Below are 21,090 nucleotides of genomic sequence, written 5' to 3'. Positions count from 1 at the left end.
AACCCATATAGAAACATAGAAACACAGAAAATAGGAGCAGGAGGAGGCCACTTGGCCCTGTGAGCCTGCTCTGCCATTCATTTTTTGAATAAATCTTGAGTACCCAATTTTATTTTTCCAATTGAGGGTCAAATTATCATGACCAATCCAACTAGCCTGCACATCTTTGGGGTGTACACAGACACGGGGAGAATGCGCAAACTTCACACAGACAGTGACCCGGGGCCAGGATCGAACCCGGGTCCTCAGCGCCATAGGCAGCAGTGCTAACCACTGTGCCACTATGCCACCCTCTGTTGAGCCATTCAATATGATCATGGCTGATAATCCAACAAAATAACCTAAACCAGCTTTTCCCCCAAATACTTTGATTCCCTTCGCCCTAAGTGCTATATCTACCAGCTTTGTTGAAATACACAATGTTTAGGCCTCAACTCCTTCCTGTGGTAACGAATTCCACATGCTCACCACTCTCTGGTGAAGAAATTTCTTCTGTAATTGAATCTCTTGCAATGAAGGCCAGCATGCCATTTGTCTTCTTTACCGCCTGCTGTACCTGCATGCTTACCTTCAGTGACTGGTGTACAAGTTCACCCAGATCTCATTGCACATTTTCCTCTCCTAATTTTTGGTCATTCGCATAGTAGTGTTCCTTCTTGTTCTTTATGCCAAAGTAGATGTCCTCGTTAAACTGCATTTGCCATTAATTTGCCCACTCGCTCAGCTTGTCTACATCACACTGAAGGATCTCTGGAAAACAATAAAGAGGGAAAAGTTAAACAAGAGGTTTGACTAACTAGTGCAACAAACACGGACTGTAAGAGCTTCTTTAAATATATAAAGGGAAAGTGAGACCAAGGTGAACATAGGCCCTTTACATCGACTTGTTAGAGAATGAGTCTGGAGCATTCATAATCGAGGTCCTGGGAATGACAGAGAAGTTAAAAAAATATTTTGTGCCAGTCTTCACAGTTGAAGTCAACAGTAACACTCCAACAATTCTAAGAATCCAGCAACAAAATGGAGAGAGGGAATATAAATACAATAACTGTCACTAGAGAAAATGTAGTAGGCAAACTAATGGGGCCAACGGCTGATAAGCTCCCTGGATCTGATGGGTTGCCTCCTAGGTTAGTACAGAAAGTAGCTAAAAAAGATAGCAGAAGCATTGGTAGTTATCTTTTAAGAATCCTTAAACTCTGAAGAGGTCAATGCGTATGGAACCCTGGTTATTCCATTGGAAAGTGTGGAAAAGCACAGCATTTAGAAATATATATTATTATTATGCAGTCATCATGGCTTCATGAAGGGACAAATCATACCTGACAAATTTCTTAGAATCCTTTGAGTTGGTAATGAACATGATACACTATATATTGCTGACTTGGATGTAGAAAGTGAATGAACTATTGCCACATTTTCAGATCGTACAAAAATAGGTGTGAAGGCAAGGAGTGAGGAGGCCACAAAGTCTACAGAGGGAAATAGACAAGTAAATTGAGTGGGCAAAAACTTAACAGATGGAATAAAATGTGGAATTATACACTTCTGTAGGAAGAATAAAGGAGCTGAATATTTCTTAAATTTGAAAGGTTGCAGAAAACTGCAATACAGATGGATTTGGGAATCCTCATGCATAAATCACAATAAGCTCACATGCAAGGTCAACACGTAATAGGAAAATCAAATCGAACATTGGCCTTTATTTATATGGGAATAGCGTACAAAATTAGGGAAAGTTTGCTAAAACTATACTTTAACACTGGCTGGACCGCACCTGTTATACTGTGAGCAGTTTAGGCTAGTAAAGATATATTGGCATTGGAGGCAGTCCAGAGAAAGTTCACCAGATTGATCCCGAATATGGAGGGATTTTCTTCTGGGGAGGGCCTGTACTCATTGGAGTTTAGAAGAATGAAAAGCGAACTTATTGAGGCATATACGATTCTCAGAGTCCTTGACAGGGTAGCCGCTGAGAGTTTGATTCCTCTTGTGGGATAGTCGAGGACCAGAGGGCATAATCCCAGAGTAAGTGGTCACCAATTTAAGACAGAGATCAGGAGGAATTTCTTAGAATCATAGAATTTACAGGACAGAAGGAGGCCATTTGGCCCATCATGTCTGCACCAGCCCTTGGAAATAGAACCATACTTAAGCCCCAAGGTTTATAGGGATAAGGCAGGAACCTGCAGTTTAGGATCGCTAAATCAGACCAGTCATTATCTCATTCAGTGAAGAAGGAGAATGGGTGGGTCAAATGGCCCACTTCTCCTATGTCTCATTGTCCTATCGTGAAGTTTTCCTGCACTTTTTCCTGCCCATCCCGGGTTAAGGAATTGCGAGACCTTACATGGTTGGGGCTAAAACAAATAACCTTGGCCTTCGGGAAAGATGGGCTATTGCGGGTTGGTGCCTGATTTAGCCCCGAATCCTCACCTTACACTTTGCACTGTAGCACTGCAGTCATCTGGAAACGAATAGCTGGCGGGGTTGGAAACAAACGGCCGATTTCCAGCTTTCGAGATGAACCTGGGTGTGTTACTGTGAAATTGTATTGAGGAGGTTCTGAAGGTTTTATCCAATGAGTGTTTCTATTTCAGAGCCTGCCAATACCACAGTCAATGGATTGCAATGTTTCGGATGTTATAACTCATCCTCCGAGTCCTGCATTAACAGTCTGAGGAAAGTGAATTGTGTGGGAGCAGAGAATCGCTGTTTCAATGCGACAGGAATACAGGAGGCATTGGGTAGGTTTAATTATACTCGCTGAATAGAACATCGAACATAGAACATACAGTGCAGAAGGAGGCCATTCGGCCCATCGAGTCTGCACCGACCCACTTTAGCCCTCACTTCCACCCTATCCCCGTAACCCAATAACCCCTCCTAACCTTTTTGGTCACTAAGGGCAATTTAGCATGGCCAATCCACCCATCCTGCACATCTTTGGACTGTGGGAGAAAACCAGAGTCCACGGAGGAAACCCACGCAGACACGGGGAGAACATGCAGACTCCGCACAGATAGTGACCCAGCAGGGAATCAAACCTGGGACCCTGGAGCTATGAAGCCACAGTGTTAGCCACTTGTGTTACTGTGCTGCCCAAATGCTGCGATCCTCAATTTAACGGTGCCTTCGATATTCATGCCTCAACCTCGTCAGTTTGAAGAGCGCTTTTTTAATAAAAAGAGAAACATTGATCGTACAAAACAAGGGATGCCATTCGGCCCGTTGTGTTTATGCTGGCTATCTGGAAGAGGGATCCCAATAGTCCCAATCACCTTGGGCCCGATTCTCCGCTCCCCACGTCGGGTGGGAGAATCGCGGGAGGGCCGGGCGACTCACGACAAGCCGCCCTGGCACCCCCCGTGATTCTCCCACCCACCGCTCGGAGAATCGCCGCTCGCCGTTTTTCACAGCGACCGGCGATACTCCGGCCCGGATGGGCCGAGCGGCCTGACGTTCCTGACCTGTTCACGCCGGCGGCAACCACACCTGATGCCGTGCCGGAGCGGAGAATTCTACCCCTTGTTCTTTCCACATGAACTGCCAGAGAGCTGCAGTGTGCCGTTTCAGGTGAAAACCATTGATAAATTATACCCTTGGACATGTGTGTTTTATTTAGAATTCACTCTGTCGATGGCTAAGCCAGTGTTTATTGCCCATTCCCTAATTTCCATTGAGAAGGTGGCAGTGAGCCGTCTTGTTGAACCGCAGCAGTCTCTCTACACCTCCAGTGTGGTTGGGTGGGTGGGGGTGGGAGGGAGTTCCAGGGGCTGGATTCTCTGATCCTGTGGCTATATCTGCAGGATCCGTCTGGTCTTACAACCAGAAAGTTGGCACCAATCCCGCACCAATCCTCTGCCCTGTGTGGGGCTGGCAGCCATGCAGCGTAAAGCCCCCAGCTTTACCTGTAGATACAGCCGCAGAATGGCTGGGTCTGTGGCCTTGCATGCGCAAGGCGGTGGCCGCACCGTACAACAACCTGGTGCCGGCCACGTGTGGACTCTGCCTGCCAAAAGCTGCCTCCCCCCCAGCCCCCCCAAGCCACACCTGGACCACCCTCCACCAATCACTCCAGCTGTCGCCGAAGCCCCCTCTGCCAGCGGAATGGCTGTTCCCCCCCCCCGGCTGTGGCGGCGTTGGACTCAGTCCATAGCTGCCACATGAGGTCCCCGAACGGTGTGAGCACACAAGTGACGTCATCGGAGACTCGGCCCATCATGGGCAGAGCATCAGGAGAGGGCCTCAGGTGACATCCTGAAGCTGTCCATATGGCATGCAGCTGAGTATGCTGTTTTTGAAGGTACCGAGCATCGCAAAAATGGCGCCGCTCCTGATTCCAGTGTAAAAATGGATTCTCCGGCCAATTGGCGAACGCCATTGTGGCGTCGGTGATCGGAGAATCCACCCCAGGATTTTGTACCAGAGACAGGGATGAAATGGCGATATATTTCCACGTCCAGATGTTGAGTGACTTGGAGCGAAATCTCCAAGTAGTTCCCATGTACTTGCTGCCTTTTTCCTTCTAGATGGCAGCGGTCATGGGTTTACATGGCTGCTTGAGTAAACTTGGTGAGGACGTGCCGTGCATCGAGTAGATGGCAAACATTGAACAAAGAACAAAGAAAAGAACAAAGAAAAGTACAGCACAGGAACAGGCCCTTCGGCCCTCCAAGCCTGTGCCGACTATGTTGCCTGTCTAAACTAATGGTTCTGCACTTCCGGGGTCCGTATCCCTCTATTCCCATCCTATTCATGTATTTGTCAAGATGCCCCTTAAACGTTACCCATCCCTGCTTCCACCACCTCCTCCGGCAGCGAGTTCCAGGCAAGAAGAAAACTTGCCTCGTACATCTCCTCTAAACCTTGCCTCTCGCACCTCAAACCTAGTACTAGTACTAGCCTCTGACTGCCAACTCTGTCTAAGTTCCTAATAATTTTGCAGACCTCTATCAGGTCGCTCCTCAATCTCCGTCATTCCAGTGAGAACAAACCGAGTTTATTCAACCTCTCCTCATAGCTAATGCCCTCCATACCAGGCAACATCTTGGTAAATCTCTTCTGCACCCTCTCTAAAGCCTCCACATCCTTCTGGTAGTGTGCCAACCAGAATTGAACACTGTACTCCAAGTGTGGCCTAACTAAGGTTCTATACAGCTGCAACACTCAATGGCCCAGCCAATGAAGGCAAATATGCCGTATGCCTTCTTGACTACCTTCTCCACCTATGTTTCCCCTTTCAGTGACCTGTGGACCTGTACACCTAGATCTCTCTGACTGTCAATACTCTTGAGGGTTCTACCATTCACTGTATATTCCCTACCTGCATTAGACCTTCCAAAATGCATTACTGCACATTTGTCCGGATTAAACTCCATCTGCCATCTCTCTGCCTAAGTCTCCAAACGATCTAAATCCTGCTGTATCGTCCAACAGTCCTCATCGCCATCCGCAATTCCACCACCTTTGTGTCGTCTGCAATCTTACTAATCAGACCAGTTACATTTTCCTCCAAATCATTTATATATACTACGAACAGCAAAGGTCCCAGCACTGATCCCTGTGGAACACCACTAGTCACAGCCCTCCAATTAGAAAAGCATCCTTCCATTGCTACCCTCTGCCTTCTATGACCTAGGCACGTCTGTATCCATCTTGCTCACCCCTGATCCCGTGTGACTTCACCTTTTGTACCAGTCTGCCATGAGGGACCTTGTGAAAGGCCTTACTGAAGTCCATATAGGCAACATCCACTGCCCTACCTGCATCAATCATCTTTGTGATCTCCTCGAAAAACTGGTGAGACACGACCTCCCCTTCACAAAACCATGCTGCCTCTCGCTAATACGTCCATTTACTTCCAAATGAAGGTAGATCCTGTCTCGAAGAATTCTCTCCAGTAATTTCCCGATCACTGGTGTAAGGCTCACCGGCCTGTAGTTCCCTGGATTATCCTTGCTACCCTTCTTAAACAAAGGAACAACATTTGCTATTCTCCAATCCTCCGGGACATCACCTGAAGACAGTGAGGATCCAAAGATTTCCGTCAAGGCCTCAGCAATTTCCTCTCGAGCCTCCTTCAGTATTCTGTGATAGATCCCATCAGGCCCTGGGACTTATCTACCTTCATATTTTTCAAGATGCCCAACACCTCGTCTTTTTGGATCTCAATGTGACCCAGGTTATCTACATTCCCTTCTCCAGACTCAACATCCACTAATTCCTTCTCTTTGGTAAATACTGATGCAAAGTATTCATTTAGTAGCTCGCCCATTTCCTCTGGCTCCACACATAGATTCCCTCGCCTGTCCTTCAGTGGACCAACCCTTTCCCTGGCTACCATCTTGCTTTTTATGTACGAGTAAAAAGCCTTGGGAATGTCCTTAAGCCTATTTGCCAATGACTTTTCGTGACCCTTTTTAGCCCTCCTGACTCCTTGCTTAAATTCCTTCCTACTTTCCTTATATTTCACACAAGCTTCGTCTGTTCCCAGCATTCTAGGCCTGACAAATGCTTCCTTTTCCTTTTTGACGAGGCCTACAATATCTCTTGTTATCCAAGGTTACCGAAATTTACTGTATTTATCCTTCTTCCTCACAGGAACATGCGGTCCTGAATTCCTTTCAACTGACATTTGAAAGCCTCCCACATGTCAGATAATGATTTACCCTCAAACATCCGCCCCAATCTAGGTTCTCCAGTTCCTGTCTAATATTGTTATAATTAGCCTTCCCTCAATTTAGCACATTCACCCTCGGACCACTCTTATCCTTGTCCAGCAGCACTTTAAAACTTACTGAATTGTGGTCACTGTTCCTGAAATGCTCCCCTACTGAAACTTCTACCACCTGGCCGGGCTCATTCCCAAATACCAGGTCCAGTATAGCCCCTTTCCTAGTTGGACTATCGACATATTGTTTTCAGAAGCCCTCCTAGCTGCTCCTTACAAACCCTTCCCCGTCCAAGCCCCTAGCACTAAGTGAGTCCCAGTCAATATTGGGGAAGTTAAAGTCTCCCATCACAACAGCCCCGTTGCTTTTACTCTTTTCCAAAATCTGCCTACCTATCAGCTCCTCTATCTCCTGCTAGCTGTTGGGAGGTCTGTAGTAAACCCCCAACATTGAGACTTCACCCTTCTTATTCCTGATCTCTACCCATATAGCCTCACTGCCCTCTGAGGTGTCCTCCCACAGCACAGCTGTGATATTCTCCCTAACCAGTAACGCAACGCCTCCACCCATTTTACATTTCCCTCTATCCTGCCTGAAACATCTGAATCCTGAACGTTTAGCTGCCAATCCTGTCCTTCCCTCAACCAGGTCTCTGTAATGGCAACAACAGCATAGTTCCAAGTACTAATCCAAGCTCTAAGTTCATCTGCCTTACCTGTTATACTTCTTGCATTAAACCATATGCACTTCAGGCCACCAATCCCACTGTTTTCAGCAACATCTCCCTGGCTGCTCTTCCTCAGAGCCATACTGGCCCTATTCCCTAGTTCTCCCTCAATTTTTTCACCTTCTGACCTATTGCTCCGGTACCCATCCCCCTGCCATACTAGTTTTAACCCTCCCGTGTGACACTAGCAAACCTCACGGCCAGGATATTTATGCCTCTCCAGTTCAGATGCAACCCGTCCTTCTTATACAGGTCACACCTGCCCCGGAAGAGCTCCCAGTGGTCTAGATAACGGAAACCCTCCCTCCTACACCAGCTGTTTAGCCTTGTGGTTAGCTGCTCTGGCACGTGGCACAGGGAGGAATCCTGAGATAACAGCCCTAGAGGTCCTGTCTTTTAACTTTCTGCCTAGCTCCCTGAACTCCTGCTGCAGGACCTCATGCCTCTCGCTGCCTCTGTCGTTAGTACCAATATGTACAACAACCTCTGCCTGTTTGCCCTCCACCTTCAGGATGCCCACTACCCATTCGGAGACAACTGGACCCTGGCACCAGGAAGGCAACATACCATCCTGGAGTCTCTTCCATGTCCACAGAAGCGCCTCTGTGCCCCTGACTATAGAGTCCCCTATGACTATTGCTCTTCTGCGCTACGACCCTCCCTGCTGAACATCAGAGCCAGCCGTGGTGCCACTGCTCTGGCTGCTGCTGTTTTCCCCTGATAGGCTATTCCCCCCAACAGTATCCAAAGTGGTATACCTGTTCGAGAGTGGGGCAACCACAGGGGATTCCTGCACTGACTGCCTGCCCCTTCTGGTGGTCACCAATCTCTCTGCCTGCACCTTGAGTGTGACCACATTTCTATAACTCCTATCTATGATGCTTTCTCCCACCTGCATGCTCCTCAGTGCATCCAATTGCTGCTCCAACCGAACCATGCGGTCTGTGAGGAGCTGCCATTGGTTACACTTGCTGCAGATGTAGTCGATGGAACACTGGAAGTGTCACAGATCTGCCACATCTCACAGTTGGAGCACTGCACCCCACTGAGTGACATTTAAGCATTAATTAATTAATTAAAAATAAACACTTGAATTATTGTTAGATTGAGTTACAATTAACTATATGGCCCTGACGCTGGATAATTTGTACTGTAAAATTAAATGCTAAATACCAATCTCTGCCCTCAAGTTTAGTTACTCCACTATTTAGTTAATCAATTAGATTTTTTTGCAATATTATTTTTTTTTCAAATTTAACAGATTTATCAGATAACAAATTTAACAGATAACAAATCACAGCATTCAGGATCCTGACCTTCCTGTTGCTTGCTATTTTGACAAAAGACCCTGCTCCCATGCCCACATGTCTGTTCTTGGCCTGCTGCAATGTTCCAGTGAAGCGCAATGCAAACTGGAGGAACAACATCTCATCTTCCGGTTAGGCACGCTACAGCCTTCCGGCCTAAACGTCGAATTCAACAACTTCAGATGATCAGCCCCACCTCGACCCATTTGTTTTCATTTCATTTTAACTGTCTTTTACCATTTCTTTCTTTCTTAATATACATTTAATTCTCCAACCCCCCCCCCCCCCAATCTTATCCACCTTTCCATAACCTTTCTCCTCTTTGCTTCCCCCTTCCCCTCCCCCCACACCTACAGTTCATCCTCTGATGTTAGTTTCCCTGCTGTTTGACCTTTCACATCTTTTGCCCTCTCTGGGGACGGCCATTAACACTCTTTATCCTTAGTATCTGTGGCCATTAGCACCCAGTTTCCCTGGGTTTCTGTGGCTATGACTCATCTCACTCCACAGTATAAATATTTCCCACTCTCTCTGTCTGTTAGCTTTGACAAAGAGTCATCGGACTTGAAACGTTAGCTTTTTTCTCTCCCTACAGATGCTGCCAGACTTGCTGAGATTTTCCAGCATTTTCCCTTTCGTACCAAGTTCCAATTCCCACTCTGGATGTGCTCACTCACTCAGGCTGTATCTCCTTCACCTGCGCAAAGCTGCTACTGTCTGTCGCTAGTGGACGGAGTGAATGTTTGTGGATGGTAAAATGAAACTGGCTGCTTTGTCTGGATGATGTGGAGCTTCCAAAATGTTGTTGGAGCTGCAGTCACCCAGGCAAGTGGAGAGTTTACCCAGTCATGATTCGCTGTTCCACTGTGTTTATAATCTATAGTTGATGTGGGCTGTTGTGCGTCTATTGAAGCAAGACCATGACCATTGAGAGCTGGTGATTGGGTAGCACTCTTGAATCCCGCTCTAATATGGGGCTGCCAACCAGCCAACTAGACACTCCTCGCTTCTCAGCAATTTGATCTAGCTGAGCCCTTCATTGCCCCCATAGACTCCATCTAGCAGGGAACCTTCCCTAGTCTCTGCCCCTTCTGACAAAGCCTGATTCATGTTTGGAAATAACTCAGCACCCCTGTATTTCTATAGATTCGGGAGCTCAAAGACCTTATCCAGCTCTAGAATTTGGTCCTCTACCCTGCCCTTTGTTCACTTGTTGGCATCTCTCCCTTCTCCTTATTCTTCTCCCCCTCATTCTCTGTTATTCCCCTCCTCGAGTCCCTCATCCATTCCCACTGTTGCTCACAGCTCCTCCAATCATAGATTACATCTCTCCTATTCATGCTCACAGATGAAATTGATCATTATTGGCTGCAGTGATGGGTCTCTGATAACTGTCTGCTTTCCCAAAATCACAATATGGACATGGCCATGATCCCAGGTAAATTACAAGCAAGCCAAAAGTTGACCAATCCACACCGAGCTCAAATCCAAACTAAGGCAATCTGAGTATCTGGCTCGTTTGAATTGCAGTAAAATGGAACTACGAATGAAAAGCTGGTGGTGGTAAAAATGACCACCAAAGTATTGAATTGTCATCAAATTTAATCAAGTTTGCCGCTGTCCTTTAATAACGTCAACATCTGGATAATGGATCACTTCTTTATAAGGAGTAACTCCACTGAGATTAAATATTTTTTGTCTCTCTTTCTAGTAAAAGTTGGGCTGCAATTTACCACCAGAGGATGTGTTTCTGAGAACATATGCCGACCAATACGTTTGCTCGACTTTTCTATAATACTGAATGAAGTGACGTGTTGTCAGGGGGATCTGTGTAATGGTGATGCGAGCACTACCACAGGTAAAGGTCACACAGCCACGGTGGAGGAGATCAGTGCTATTTCCCTTGTAGGTTTTGGCAACATTGAAATAGACAATGTCCTTGAGTCACTGAACTCTGTTCCCTACAAAGACCATGTTCAGCATGGAAAAGCGAGTTTCAGCAAAGTTGTTTCCCATCTCACTGTTATGTGTTGTTTGTTATTTACAGCACAGAATATGGCCATATGACCCATAGTGTCTGCAACGGCTTTCAAAAGAGCTACCCAGCAGGTGCCATTCCCCAGCCCTATCTCTGTTGCACTCAAAAGTAATCACTTTCAAATATATATCGAGCTCCCTTTGGAAACCTCCTGTAGGAGCGTTTTCAAGGCTTGAGTATTGAGCTAGCTTTTACGTGGAGTTCCTCCCTCTTAGTTACAGCTCATCTGAACACACAGATCTACAGACACACATCAACCTGGTTAAGATGGCTTTATTATTCTAAGCTTGGTCCATGTACATGGGAGAGAGATTATGGATAAATGCCAAAATCCCTCTGTCTGACACTGGCATAAACACACCAATTATAGAAATTCCCAAAAATCAATAGCCCACCTCAGTTGGACTTGATCCACTCCTGGAGCTGTCAAGTTTATATTGTCCAATAAAATTTACTTTAAGCAAAATGACGACTTGTGATCTGTTCATGATTTAACCCCATCCTGCCACCTGTTGTTTACTAGAATCCTGTGTCCATTATAAAGTCGTTTTTCTGACATTCCCAACCTACGTGTCACAGGCAGCTCCTGCCCACCTCATTGTTCATCTAGGGGCAGGATGCAAAATTGGTTTCCCTTTTACACCATGGATTGTCTAAAACAGGATGCTGGGGCACTGATAAGAACTGTTTACTGAGGTGACCATGTTATTGCTGACCTCACAATCCTGTTTGTCTCAAAAACATGGGCAAGTCAGCTGGCTTAAATCCCATTATGCATTGTGGCCACTGTTTGTAGCAAGAGTTTGAATGCTTATTAGTGCTATGTCCTAAAAATACATGTTTAATGGTAAATAATGATTACTGGATATATTTTCTATGATTAATCTTAATCCTTAATAAACTAATGTATGTAGAACTATTCTAGTGTTATCCTAGCTATTTCGTTTTAAGGGGTCTCACATCTGGACACTCCCTTCACCTCCTGTGGAATCCACCTCTACCGCTCTCCCAGGCAGCGCATTCCAAACCCCAACAACTCTCTGAGTAAAGACTTTACCCCATCCTGCCACCTGTTCTCACCTGGAGTGAGAAAAGGAAGCATTTGTCAGGCCTAGAATGCTGACCATTTTGAAATTGTGATTCCTAGTCACTGACATACCAACTAGTCGAAACAGAAGATCCTTCTTTCCCCTGTCAAAATTGTTCAGAATTTTGAACAATCAATGACGCTGCCTCTTAAACGTCTCTGCTCCAAGAAGAAAAAGCACAGTTTTCCCAATCTTTCCTGGTATCATTCGAGTAAATGTCCTCTGCCCTCTACGCAGGGGTTTAACATCTTTTCTTAAATAAGTTGTGCAGAACTGAACACAATACTCCAAATTTAGTCTGACCAAAGATTTGTAGAGGTATAGCATCACTTCCTTGCTTTTATACTCTTTGCCTCTCTTTATGTGCCCAAGGATCTTATAAGCCTTCTTAACAACTGCTTCAACTTGCCTGGCCACCTTTGGAGAATTATGCGCTCGAACCCCGAGGTCCCTTTGCTCCTGTACTTCCCTCAAAGTGGCACAATTGAGCCTATGTTGTCTCCCCATGTTTCTTCATATTTCGCTGCACTGACATTCATTTGCTAGATATCCGCCCCTTTGCCCAACTTGTCAATGTAACTCTGAAGTTGCTCAGCATCATCCTCACAATTCACTATTCTCCATCGCTTCAAATCATCTGCAACTTTAGAGATTTCGCCCTCAACACCTACTTCTAAATCATTTATATAAATCAGAAAAAGCAAGGGTCCCAGCACTGATTATTATTCCGGCATGCATCATATGCCTCTTTATTCTCCTTATTTTATCATAAATATCCTGAGTCATCCAGGGTACTCTAGCTTTGGATATACCATATTTATTTCTCATGGGTACATACCTAGCTTGCACCCTGTTCATTTCTCCTTTGAAACTCTTCCATTTTTCATCCATTTTTTATCCACCAAAATGCATTTCCAATCTACCTGCTCCAGTTCAACTTTAAGACCCCTAAAATTTTTCCTTTTCCGGTCTGGAATCTTAATCCATGACTGACTTTTATCCTTTTCTAATTTAAGGTTAAATCATATTATGTTATGATCGCTACATCCCAATGGACACTCTGACGTTCTTCACCTCCCCTGCCTCATTTCCTAAGACAAGAGCCAGAACAGCTTGCTCCCTGGTTGGACTGGAAATGTTCTGTTGCAGAAAGTCCTCCTGCATATACTGCAGGAATTTCTCCGCATCCGTACCCCACACTATACCCTTCTCCCAGTCTACCTTGGGTCATTAAAATCCCCAACTATCACAGCCCTACCTGACCTGCACGTTTCCATAATGTACCTACAAATACTCTCTTCCACTTTCTCCCCACTATTTGGAGGTCTATAGGAAATACCAAATGAGGTCACTGCTCCCTTCCTGTTTCTCATCTCCATCCATATAGATTCTAATTCTGGAACTGCATCTCATTCAAGAGCTACGATACTAACTTTGACCAAGACTGCTACACTTCGTCCCTTTTTACAAACCTTGTTCCTAATTACATCCTTATAACCCGGGATGTTAAATATCCAGTCATGTTCTGGCTTGAGCCATGTTTCTGTCAATGCTACTATATCATATGTCCCTAGAGAAACCTCTGCTTCCAGTTCCCCAATTTTGATCACTATACTCCGTGCATTTACAGACATGCAATTTAACCACTCCTTATCTCTGGCTTGCCCTTTGCGAGGTGACCATCTATTTGTTCCCTGTCAACACTCAAGCCATCTCTCCCTATTAATCATCCTTGTTCTTTTGCCTTCACTGGTACTTCTAAAACTAGACCCATGAGTCAATCCACCCCGCTGCCTTACAAGTTTACATCCACCCCAACTACATTATTTACTCCCTCAGGAGATCGGTTCCATTTCGGCTCAGGTGAAGTTCATCTCTTCTAAACAGCTTTCTTCTTTCCCAAAATTGATCTCAATGACCCAAAAATCTAAACCCCTCCCTTCTACACCATCCCTCAAGCCATGCATTTACCTCCTTGATCTGCCTTTGCCTAAATGGTGATGTTGCTGGCACAGGTCATATTTCTGAAACGACTACCCTGGAGGTCTTACATTTCAACCTCCTCCCGATCTCCTGAAACTGGTTCAGGAAGACCTCCCTATGTTGTTGGTTCCCACATGAATGACAACTTCTGGTTGTTCATCCTCCCTTTCCAGACGTTTGTCCAGCTGATCTGTTCTGTCCCAAACCCTTGCACCTGCGAGGCAACAGACCCACAATTTCGGCTAAAAACTAGACTGTCTATCCTTCGAACAACTGAGTCACCCACTACTACCACCTTTCTAATATGCTGACCAGCCTCCCTCTTATTTCCCAGAGTAGCCTGAGACACCATGGTATTATGGCTTTCCATCGAGTCATCTATGCCTGATTTAGTCATGTTGCTCATTTCATAGGCATTTAAAATTTCACACCGGTTGGACAGCTCCAAGGATTTCCTGGATCTGCTGTCTCCTTTCCTTTTGATGAATGGGGTGGCACGGTAGCAGAGTGGTTAGCACTCTGGGGTCCCTGTTCGATTCCCGGCTTGGGTCTGTGCGGAGTCTGCACGCTCTTTCTCTGTGCGTGGGTTTCCTCCGGATGCTCCGGTTTCCTCCCACAGTCCAAAGCCATGCAGGTTAGGTGGATTGGCTATGCTAAATTGCACTTAGTGTCCAAAAAGAAGGTTAGGTGGGGTTACTGGGTTATGGCGATAGGGTGGAGGTGTGAGTTTAAGTAGGCTGCTCTTTCCAAGGGCTGGTGCAGACCCGATGGCCGAATGGCCTCCTTCTGCACTATAAATTCTATGATTATATAATTCACCCACTCTTCTGCCATCCTCACACTCCTCCATGTGTGCCTACCATGATGTGGAGTGCCCACCCTCTGGTACAACTGTTGCATAAACCCCTCTTCCTCTTCTATGGTGCGCAGTGAAGAGAGTCGCTGATCCAAATCAGCCACATTGAGGGTGGTACAGTGGCACAGTATTTAGCACTACTTTCTAACAACACCAGGGTCCCGGGTTAGATTCCAACCTCGGGTGACTGTGTTTGTGGAGTTTGCACTTTCTTCCTGTGTCTGCGTAGGTTTTCTCCGGGTGCTCCGGTTTCCTCCCACAATCCAAAGATGTGCAGGTTAAGTGGATTTACCGTGCTTAATTGCCCCGAGGTCAGACTGTGGGGGTAGGGCAGGGGACTGGGTCTGTGTAGGGTGCTCTTTCAAATTGTCAGTGCAGACTCGTTTGGCTGAATGGCCTTCTTCTGCACTGTTGGAATTCTATGATTTTATGTTGTTCAAGGACTGCTATCCTCTGGCACTTCGTTGCAGATCTGACATTCCCGGATCTTGACGATCCAAAATCTCTCACATCTTGCATGCCACACACATCACACGTTTCCCTAGACCTGCCATCTTTACTGATCAAGATGATGCTCACTGCTGAGGCTCTTTTGTTTATACGCCACAAACAATCATCGAATAGCCTCGTTGTCATTGGTTGAGGAGGAAGGAAGGATAGAAACACTACGGCAATGTAAAGCTTGGGGCTTCACCGACACTAGCTCCTCTGCGATCGCCTTCTCAGTTGGGTGAGTGAGCCAACTTCTCCCAGAATCCTCCTCATTCACTTCTCGCTATTGCTGTCTGTTGGAGGAGAGAAACACTGGGATGCCCACAGTGCAGTGATCAATCAGATAAAGTGTGGCACTGAATTATACCATCCGGCCCATCCAGCCTGTGCCAGCGTTTCAAAGGAACATTCCTGTTGGTCCCACTACCCTGTTTTTCATGGGCAAACCTGCAAATTTCTCATTCGCAAGCAATTATCCAATTCCTTTTTGAAAGTCATCATTGAATCTGCTTCCATTGCCCATTCAGCCAGTGTATTCCAGATCACAAGAACACAAAGCAATAAAAATATCTGCAGTTCTACTTATTTTCTTGCCCAATTATCATGAATCTCCCGACCAACAGGGTGGCACATTGGTTAGCACTGCTGCCTCACTGCAGCAGGGATCTGGGTTTGAATCTGGCCTTGGGTGATTGCCTGTGTGGAGTTTGCACATTCTCCCCTTCTCTGAAGAGGTTCCTCCGGGTGCTCCGCTTTCCTCATACAGTCCAGAGATGTGCAGGTTAGGTGGATTGGCCATGCTGATTTGTCCCTCAGTGTCCAGGGATATGCAGATTAGGTAGATTGGCCATGATCAATGTGTGGGGTTACAGGAATAGGGCACAGGAGTTGGTTTCGGTAGCATGCTCTTTCGGAAGGTTGTTGCAGACACGATGGGCCAAATAGCCTCCTTCAGCAATGTAGGGATTCTATGCACTCCTGTCAGTGAGGACAGTTTCTTCTTATTCATTCTGTGAGAACAATTCATGATTTTGAACAACTCCACTAAATCTCATTTTCTGCCTTGAGCTGAGCAGATGAACGTCTCTACTCTCGACACATATCTGTGTCCTCCATCAGATCTCATCCTAGGGTAGCATTGCTTCCCTGTGACAGATTCTCCAGAGATCTCAGTGACACAAACCACCTTTATTCTTTCACTGTTCATTGTATTTCTACAATTTCACGATACATTGTATTGTTCACTGAAATTGTAGAGAATTTATGAAGGGGAACAGGTTGTTCGGCCCAACTGTACAATGCTGATACTTTTTTCTTCATATAATCTCCGTCTCTTCCTACTTCGTCCACCTATAAAAACATATCCTTCTCTTCATTCCCCCATCACGTGTCTGCTCCCTTCAAACCCATCCAGGCTTCATGAATTCATTTAAAACTGGAACTTAGCTGTCACATCCAACAATACAAATAGAGGTCACATGAAGCTACATTTGCAAGCTGGCACAGTGGTTAGCACTGCTTCCTCAAAGCGCCAGGGACTAGGGTTCAATTCCAGCTTTGGGTGCGGAGTTTGCAGTTTCTCCCTGTGTCTGCATGGGTTTCCTCCGGGTGCTCCCACAGTCCAAAAGATATGCACGTTAGATAGACTGGCTATGCTAAATCGCCCCGTAGTGTTTAAAAAGATGTGTAGGTTAGAATAAGGGGTTAATGCAAAGGGTGGGCATCAGTAAATTGAGGGACCTGTTTATCGGCGGGAGGTTTGCGGGCCTGGGGGAACTGGAAGATAAATTTGGGCTTCCCCAAGGGAACATGTTCAGATACTTGCAGGTAAAGGCGTTTGCTAGGCGACAGGTAGAGGGATTCCCTTTGCTGCCCTCGCGGGGGACGATGGACAGAGTGCTTTCGGGTGTGTGGGTCGGAGAGGGGAACGTGTCTGACATCTATAAGGTAATGCAGGAGGTGGAGGCGTCGTCAGTGGAGGAACTGAAGGCTAAATGGGAGGAGGAACTCGGGGAGCAGATAGAGGACGGAACTTGGGCGGATGCCTTGGAGAGAGTCAACTCTTCCTCCTCATGTGCGAGGCTTAGTCTCATCCAATTTAAGGTGCTGCACCGGGCCCACATGTCCGGGACTAGGATGAGTAGGTTCTTTGGGGGTGAGGACAGGTGCACCAGGTGTTCGGGGAATCCAGCGATCATGCCCATATGTTCTGGGCATGCCCGGCATTGGAAGAATTCTGGAAGGGGGTGGCGGGGACGGTGTCGAGGGTGGTTGGATCCAGGGTCAAACCAGGGTGGGGACTCGCGATTTTTAGAGTTGCGGTAGAGCCGGGAGTGCAGGAGGCGAAAGAGGCCGGTGTCCTGGCCTTTGCGTCCCTAGTAGCCTGACGAAGGATCTTGCTACAGTGGAAGGATGCGAGGCCCCCAAGTGTGGAGACCTGGATCAGTGACATGGCGGGATTTATAAAATTGGAAAGGGTCAAATTTGCCCTGAGAGGATCAATACAAGGGTTCTATAAACGATGGCAGCCTTTTCTGGACTTCCTGGCTCAAAGATAGGTATCTTGGTCAATAACAGCAGCTACCCGGGGGGGGGGGGGGGGGTGTAGTTTATTGTAGTTTCTATTATGTAACTTAATATTGTGTTAATTTGCATTGTTATTAAAATGCTGTGTTGTTCATGGAGGTGGGGCGAATGTTTATGATGGCTAAATATTATTGTTATTTTTGGTATTTTATTATGGTTCGTTGTTGTTGTATAAATTCAAAATTTTTCAATAAAAATTATTTTTAAAAAAAAGAATAAGGGGTTAATGGGATAAGGCGACAGAGTGGGCTTGAATGAAGTACTCTTTCAGAGGGTCAGTGCAGACTCGATGGGCCTAATGGCCTCCTTCTGCACTGGAGGGATTCTATGACTGGAGGTATTCTATTGAAACGCTCATTGAAGCAGAGTCTTATTAAATGGCAGAGAAGGCTTGAGCGGCTAATGGACTACCCCTGCTAATTGTTGTTCATATGTTCCTATTATCTACCATAGATAATTCTATGTTCCATCATCGTGAACTGCTTTACAAAATCTCTTTCAATCAAGTGTGCATTTGTTTTGGAGCTCAGGCAATCAGTCCACGATTATAGATACCAGTAATTTTCAACAACTAATGTTAAACTGACAGCTTTGTAGTTTATTTTGTTGTTATAAATCCATGCTCGCTATTTCATAAATGAAAACATACTAAAATATAACCAATTATTAAAAGGTTCAGCAATTATCTCCCTTATCATAATATCTTACTTAAGCATAATTTTGTCATTTCTATATTTGTGTTCCTTCGGGCACTGTACTTGTTCAAAAACTAATTAAAGACCTGTATTAATCTCACTCCGTTTGTCCCATTGTCTGACATGTAGGTCCATGGACATCAACCACAGCATCAACCAGCACATCGATCACAAAAACAATTGCCACATCAACAGCAATTGAAAGCAGTACATCAACCCTGATTGTAACGAGCAAATCGACCCCAATTGCAAACACATCAACACCAATTGGAACCACCACATCGACCCCAATGGCAACCAGGACATCCAGACCGATTGCAACCAGCACACCCACCCCGATTTCAAACAACACAACTCCAACAACAACCAGCACATCAACCTCATCTGTAACCAGGAAATGGACCACAGAAACAAACAATACCTCAAACCCAGCTTCAACTAAAATTCCAATCACAGTTCCAAACCATAATATAACTGCAGCAAATACCATAAAGTCAACTCAAGGGAACTACAGTGGCATACTTAGAACAGGTAAGTGTACTGTGGGACCAGATCCAAATAGGAGGCCTTCCCAACATGGAGCCACAGAGCTTTATAGTGCAGAAAAAGAAAAACCAGCAATCAAGTACCTATATTTTCTAATGACATTTTCCAGCATTTGATCAGTAGCACTGTATGTTATTGTGTTTCAAGTGCTCATCTCCATGCCTCTTAAATGTTGTGAGGGTTCCTGCCTCTACCACCCTTTCACGTAGTGAGTTCCAGATTCCCATCACGCTCTGGATGGAAACCTTTCTCTCCAAATCCACTCTAAATCCTCTTGCCCTTACCGCAGCTCATGCCTCCTGGTTATTGATCCCCTGCTAAGGGGAAACATTCATTTCTATCAACACTATCCATGTCCCTCATAATGGTGTACCCAATGATCAGCATCCCCCTACCCCCCACAGCCTTCTCTGCTTTAATGTAAACAGCCCCAGACGAGCCAAGGTCTCTTCACAAATGAACCTATACAATCTACACAACACCCTGGTCAATCTCATTTACAACCTCTCTATTGCAGTCACATCCTATTAATAGTGTGATGACCAGACCCCAATTATTATGAGGATCCATTGAAACATTAAAAATAGGTGCAGGAGTAGGCCATTTGTCCCTTCGAGCCTGCACCATAAGATCATGGCTGATCATGAAAACTCAGTATCCCACTCCCGCTTTCTCTCCATACCCCTTGATCACTGTGGCCATCACTGAAACATCGTTAAAGGATGATCACGACTGGGAGTTAAATATCCAAGGGTATCAAACTATTCGGAAGGACAGAGTAGATGGTAAAGGAGGCGGTGTTGCTCTGTTATTTAAGGATGACATCCGGGCAATAGTAAGGGATGACATCGGTGCTATGGAGGATAAGGTTGAATCCATTTGGGTGGAAATCAGGAATAGTAAGGTGAAAAAGTCATTGATAGGAGTAGTCTATAGGCCACCAATTAGTAACATTATGGTTGGGCAGGCAAGAAACAAAGAAATAACTGATGCATGTAGAAATGGTACGGCAGTTATCATGGGGGATTTTAATCTACATGTTGATTGGTTTAACCAGTTCGGTCAAGGCAGCCTTGAGGAGGAGCTTATAGAATGTATCCGCGATAGTTTCCTGGAACAGTATGTAATGGAACCTACAAGGGAACAAGCGGTCCTAGATCTGGTCCTGTGTAATGAGACTGGATTTATTAATGATCTCATAGTTAGGGATCCTCTCGGAAGGCGCGATCACAATATGGTGGAATTTAAAATACAGATGGCGGATGAGAAGGTAAAATCAAACACGAGTGTTTTGTGCTTAAACAAAGGGGATTCCAATGGGATGAGAGAAGAGCTAGCTAATGTAGACGGGGAGCAAAGACTTTATGGTGAAACAGTTGAGGAACAGTGGAGAACCTTCCAAGCGATTTTTCACAGTGCTCAGCAAAGGTTTATACCAACAAAAAGGAAGGATGGTAGAAAGAAAGAAAATCGACCATGGATATCGAAGGAAATAATGGAGATTATCAAATTGAAGGAAAAAGCATACAAAGGGGCAAAGATTAGTTGGAGACTAGAGGACTGGGAAGTCTTTAGGGGGCAACAGAAAGCTACTAAAAAAGCTATAAAGAAGAATAAGGTAGATTATGAGAGTAAAGTTGCTCAGAATGTAAAAACAGATATTAAACGTTTCTACAAATATATAAAACAAAAAAGAGTGGCTAAGGTAAGTATTGGTCCTTTAGAGGATGAGAAGGGAGATTTAATAATGGGAGATGAGGAAATGGTTGAGCAACTGAACAGGTTTTTTGGGTCGGTCTTCACAGTGGAAGACACAAATAACATGCCAGTGACTGATAGAAATGAGGCGATGACAGGTGAGGACCTTGAGATGATTGTTATCACTAAGGAGGTAGTGATGGGTAAGCTAATGGGGCTAAAGGTAGACAAATCTCCAGGCCCTGATGGAATGCATCCCAGAGTGCTAAAAGAGATGGCCAGGGAAATTGCAAATGCACTAGTGATAATTTACCAAAATTCACTAGGCTTTGGGGTGGTCCCGGCGGATTGAAAATTAGCAAACCTGACACCACTGTTTAAAAAAGGAGGTAGGCAGAAA

General features: G+C 45.4%; 1 protein-coding gene across 2 annotated transcripts in view; it reads left to right on the top strand.

Annotated features, from left to right (window-relative positions):
• Positions 1 to 21,090, top strand: part of LOC119974387 (cell wall integrity and stress response component 4-like) — a 50,196-nt gene that overhangs the window by 12,641 nt on the left and 16,465 nt on the right. The window contains exons 4-6 of one of the 2 annotated variants that reach the window (XM_038813200.1): positions 2,601 to 2,747; positions 10,420 to 10,566; positions 18,576 to 18,977. In XM_038813200.1, coding sequence (XP_038669128.1) covers positions 2,601 to 2,747; positions 10,420 to 10,566; positions 18,576 to 18,977 — 696 coding nt within the window. The remainder of the gene's footprint in view (positions 1 to 2,600; positions 2,748 to 10,419; positions 10,567 to 18,575; positions 18,978 to 21,090) is intronic. The other variant, XM_038813202.1, reaches the window with a different exon arrangement.

Source organism: Scyliorhinus canicula, chromosome 12, assembly GCF_902713615.1.
Source record: "Scyliorhinus canicula chromosome 12, sScyCan1.1, whole genome shotgun sequence".
NCBI classification, from domain to species: domain Eukaryota; kingdom Metazoa; phylum Chordata; class Chondrichthyes; order Carcharhiniformes; family Scyliorhinidae; genus Scyliorhinus; species Scyliorhinus canicula.
The sequence above is the reverse complement of the archived record's forward strand: the minus strand, read 5'-3'. Positions and strand labels throughout refer to the sequence as shown.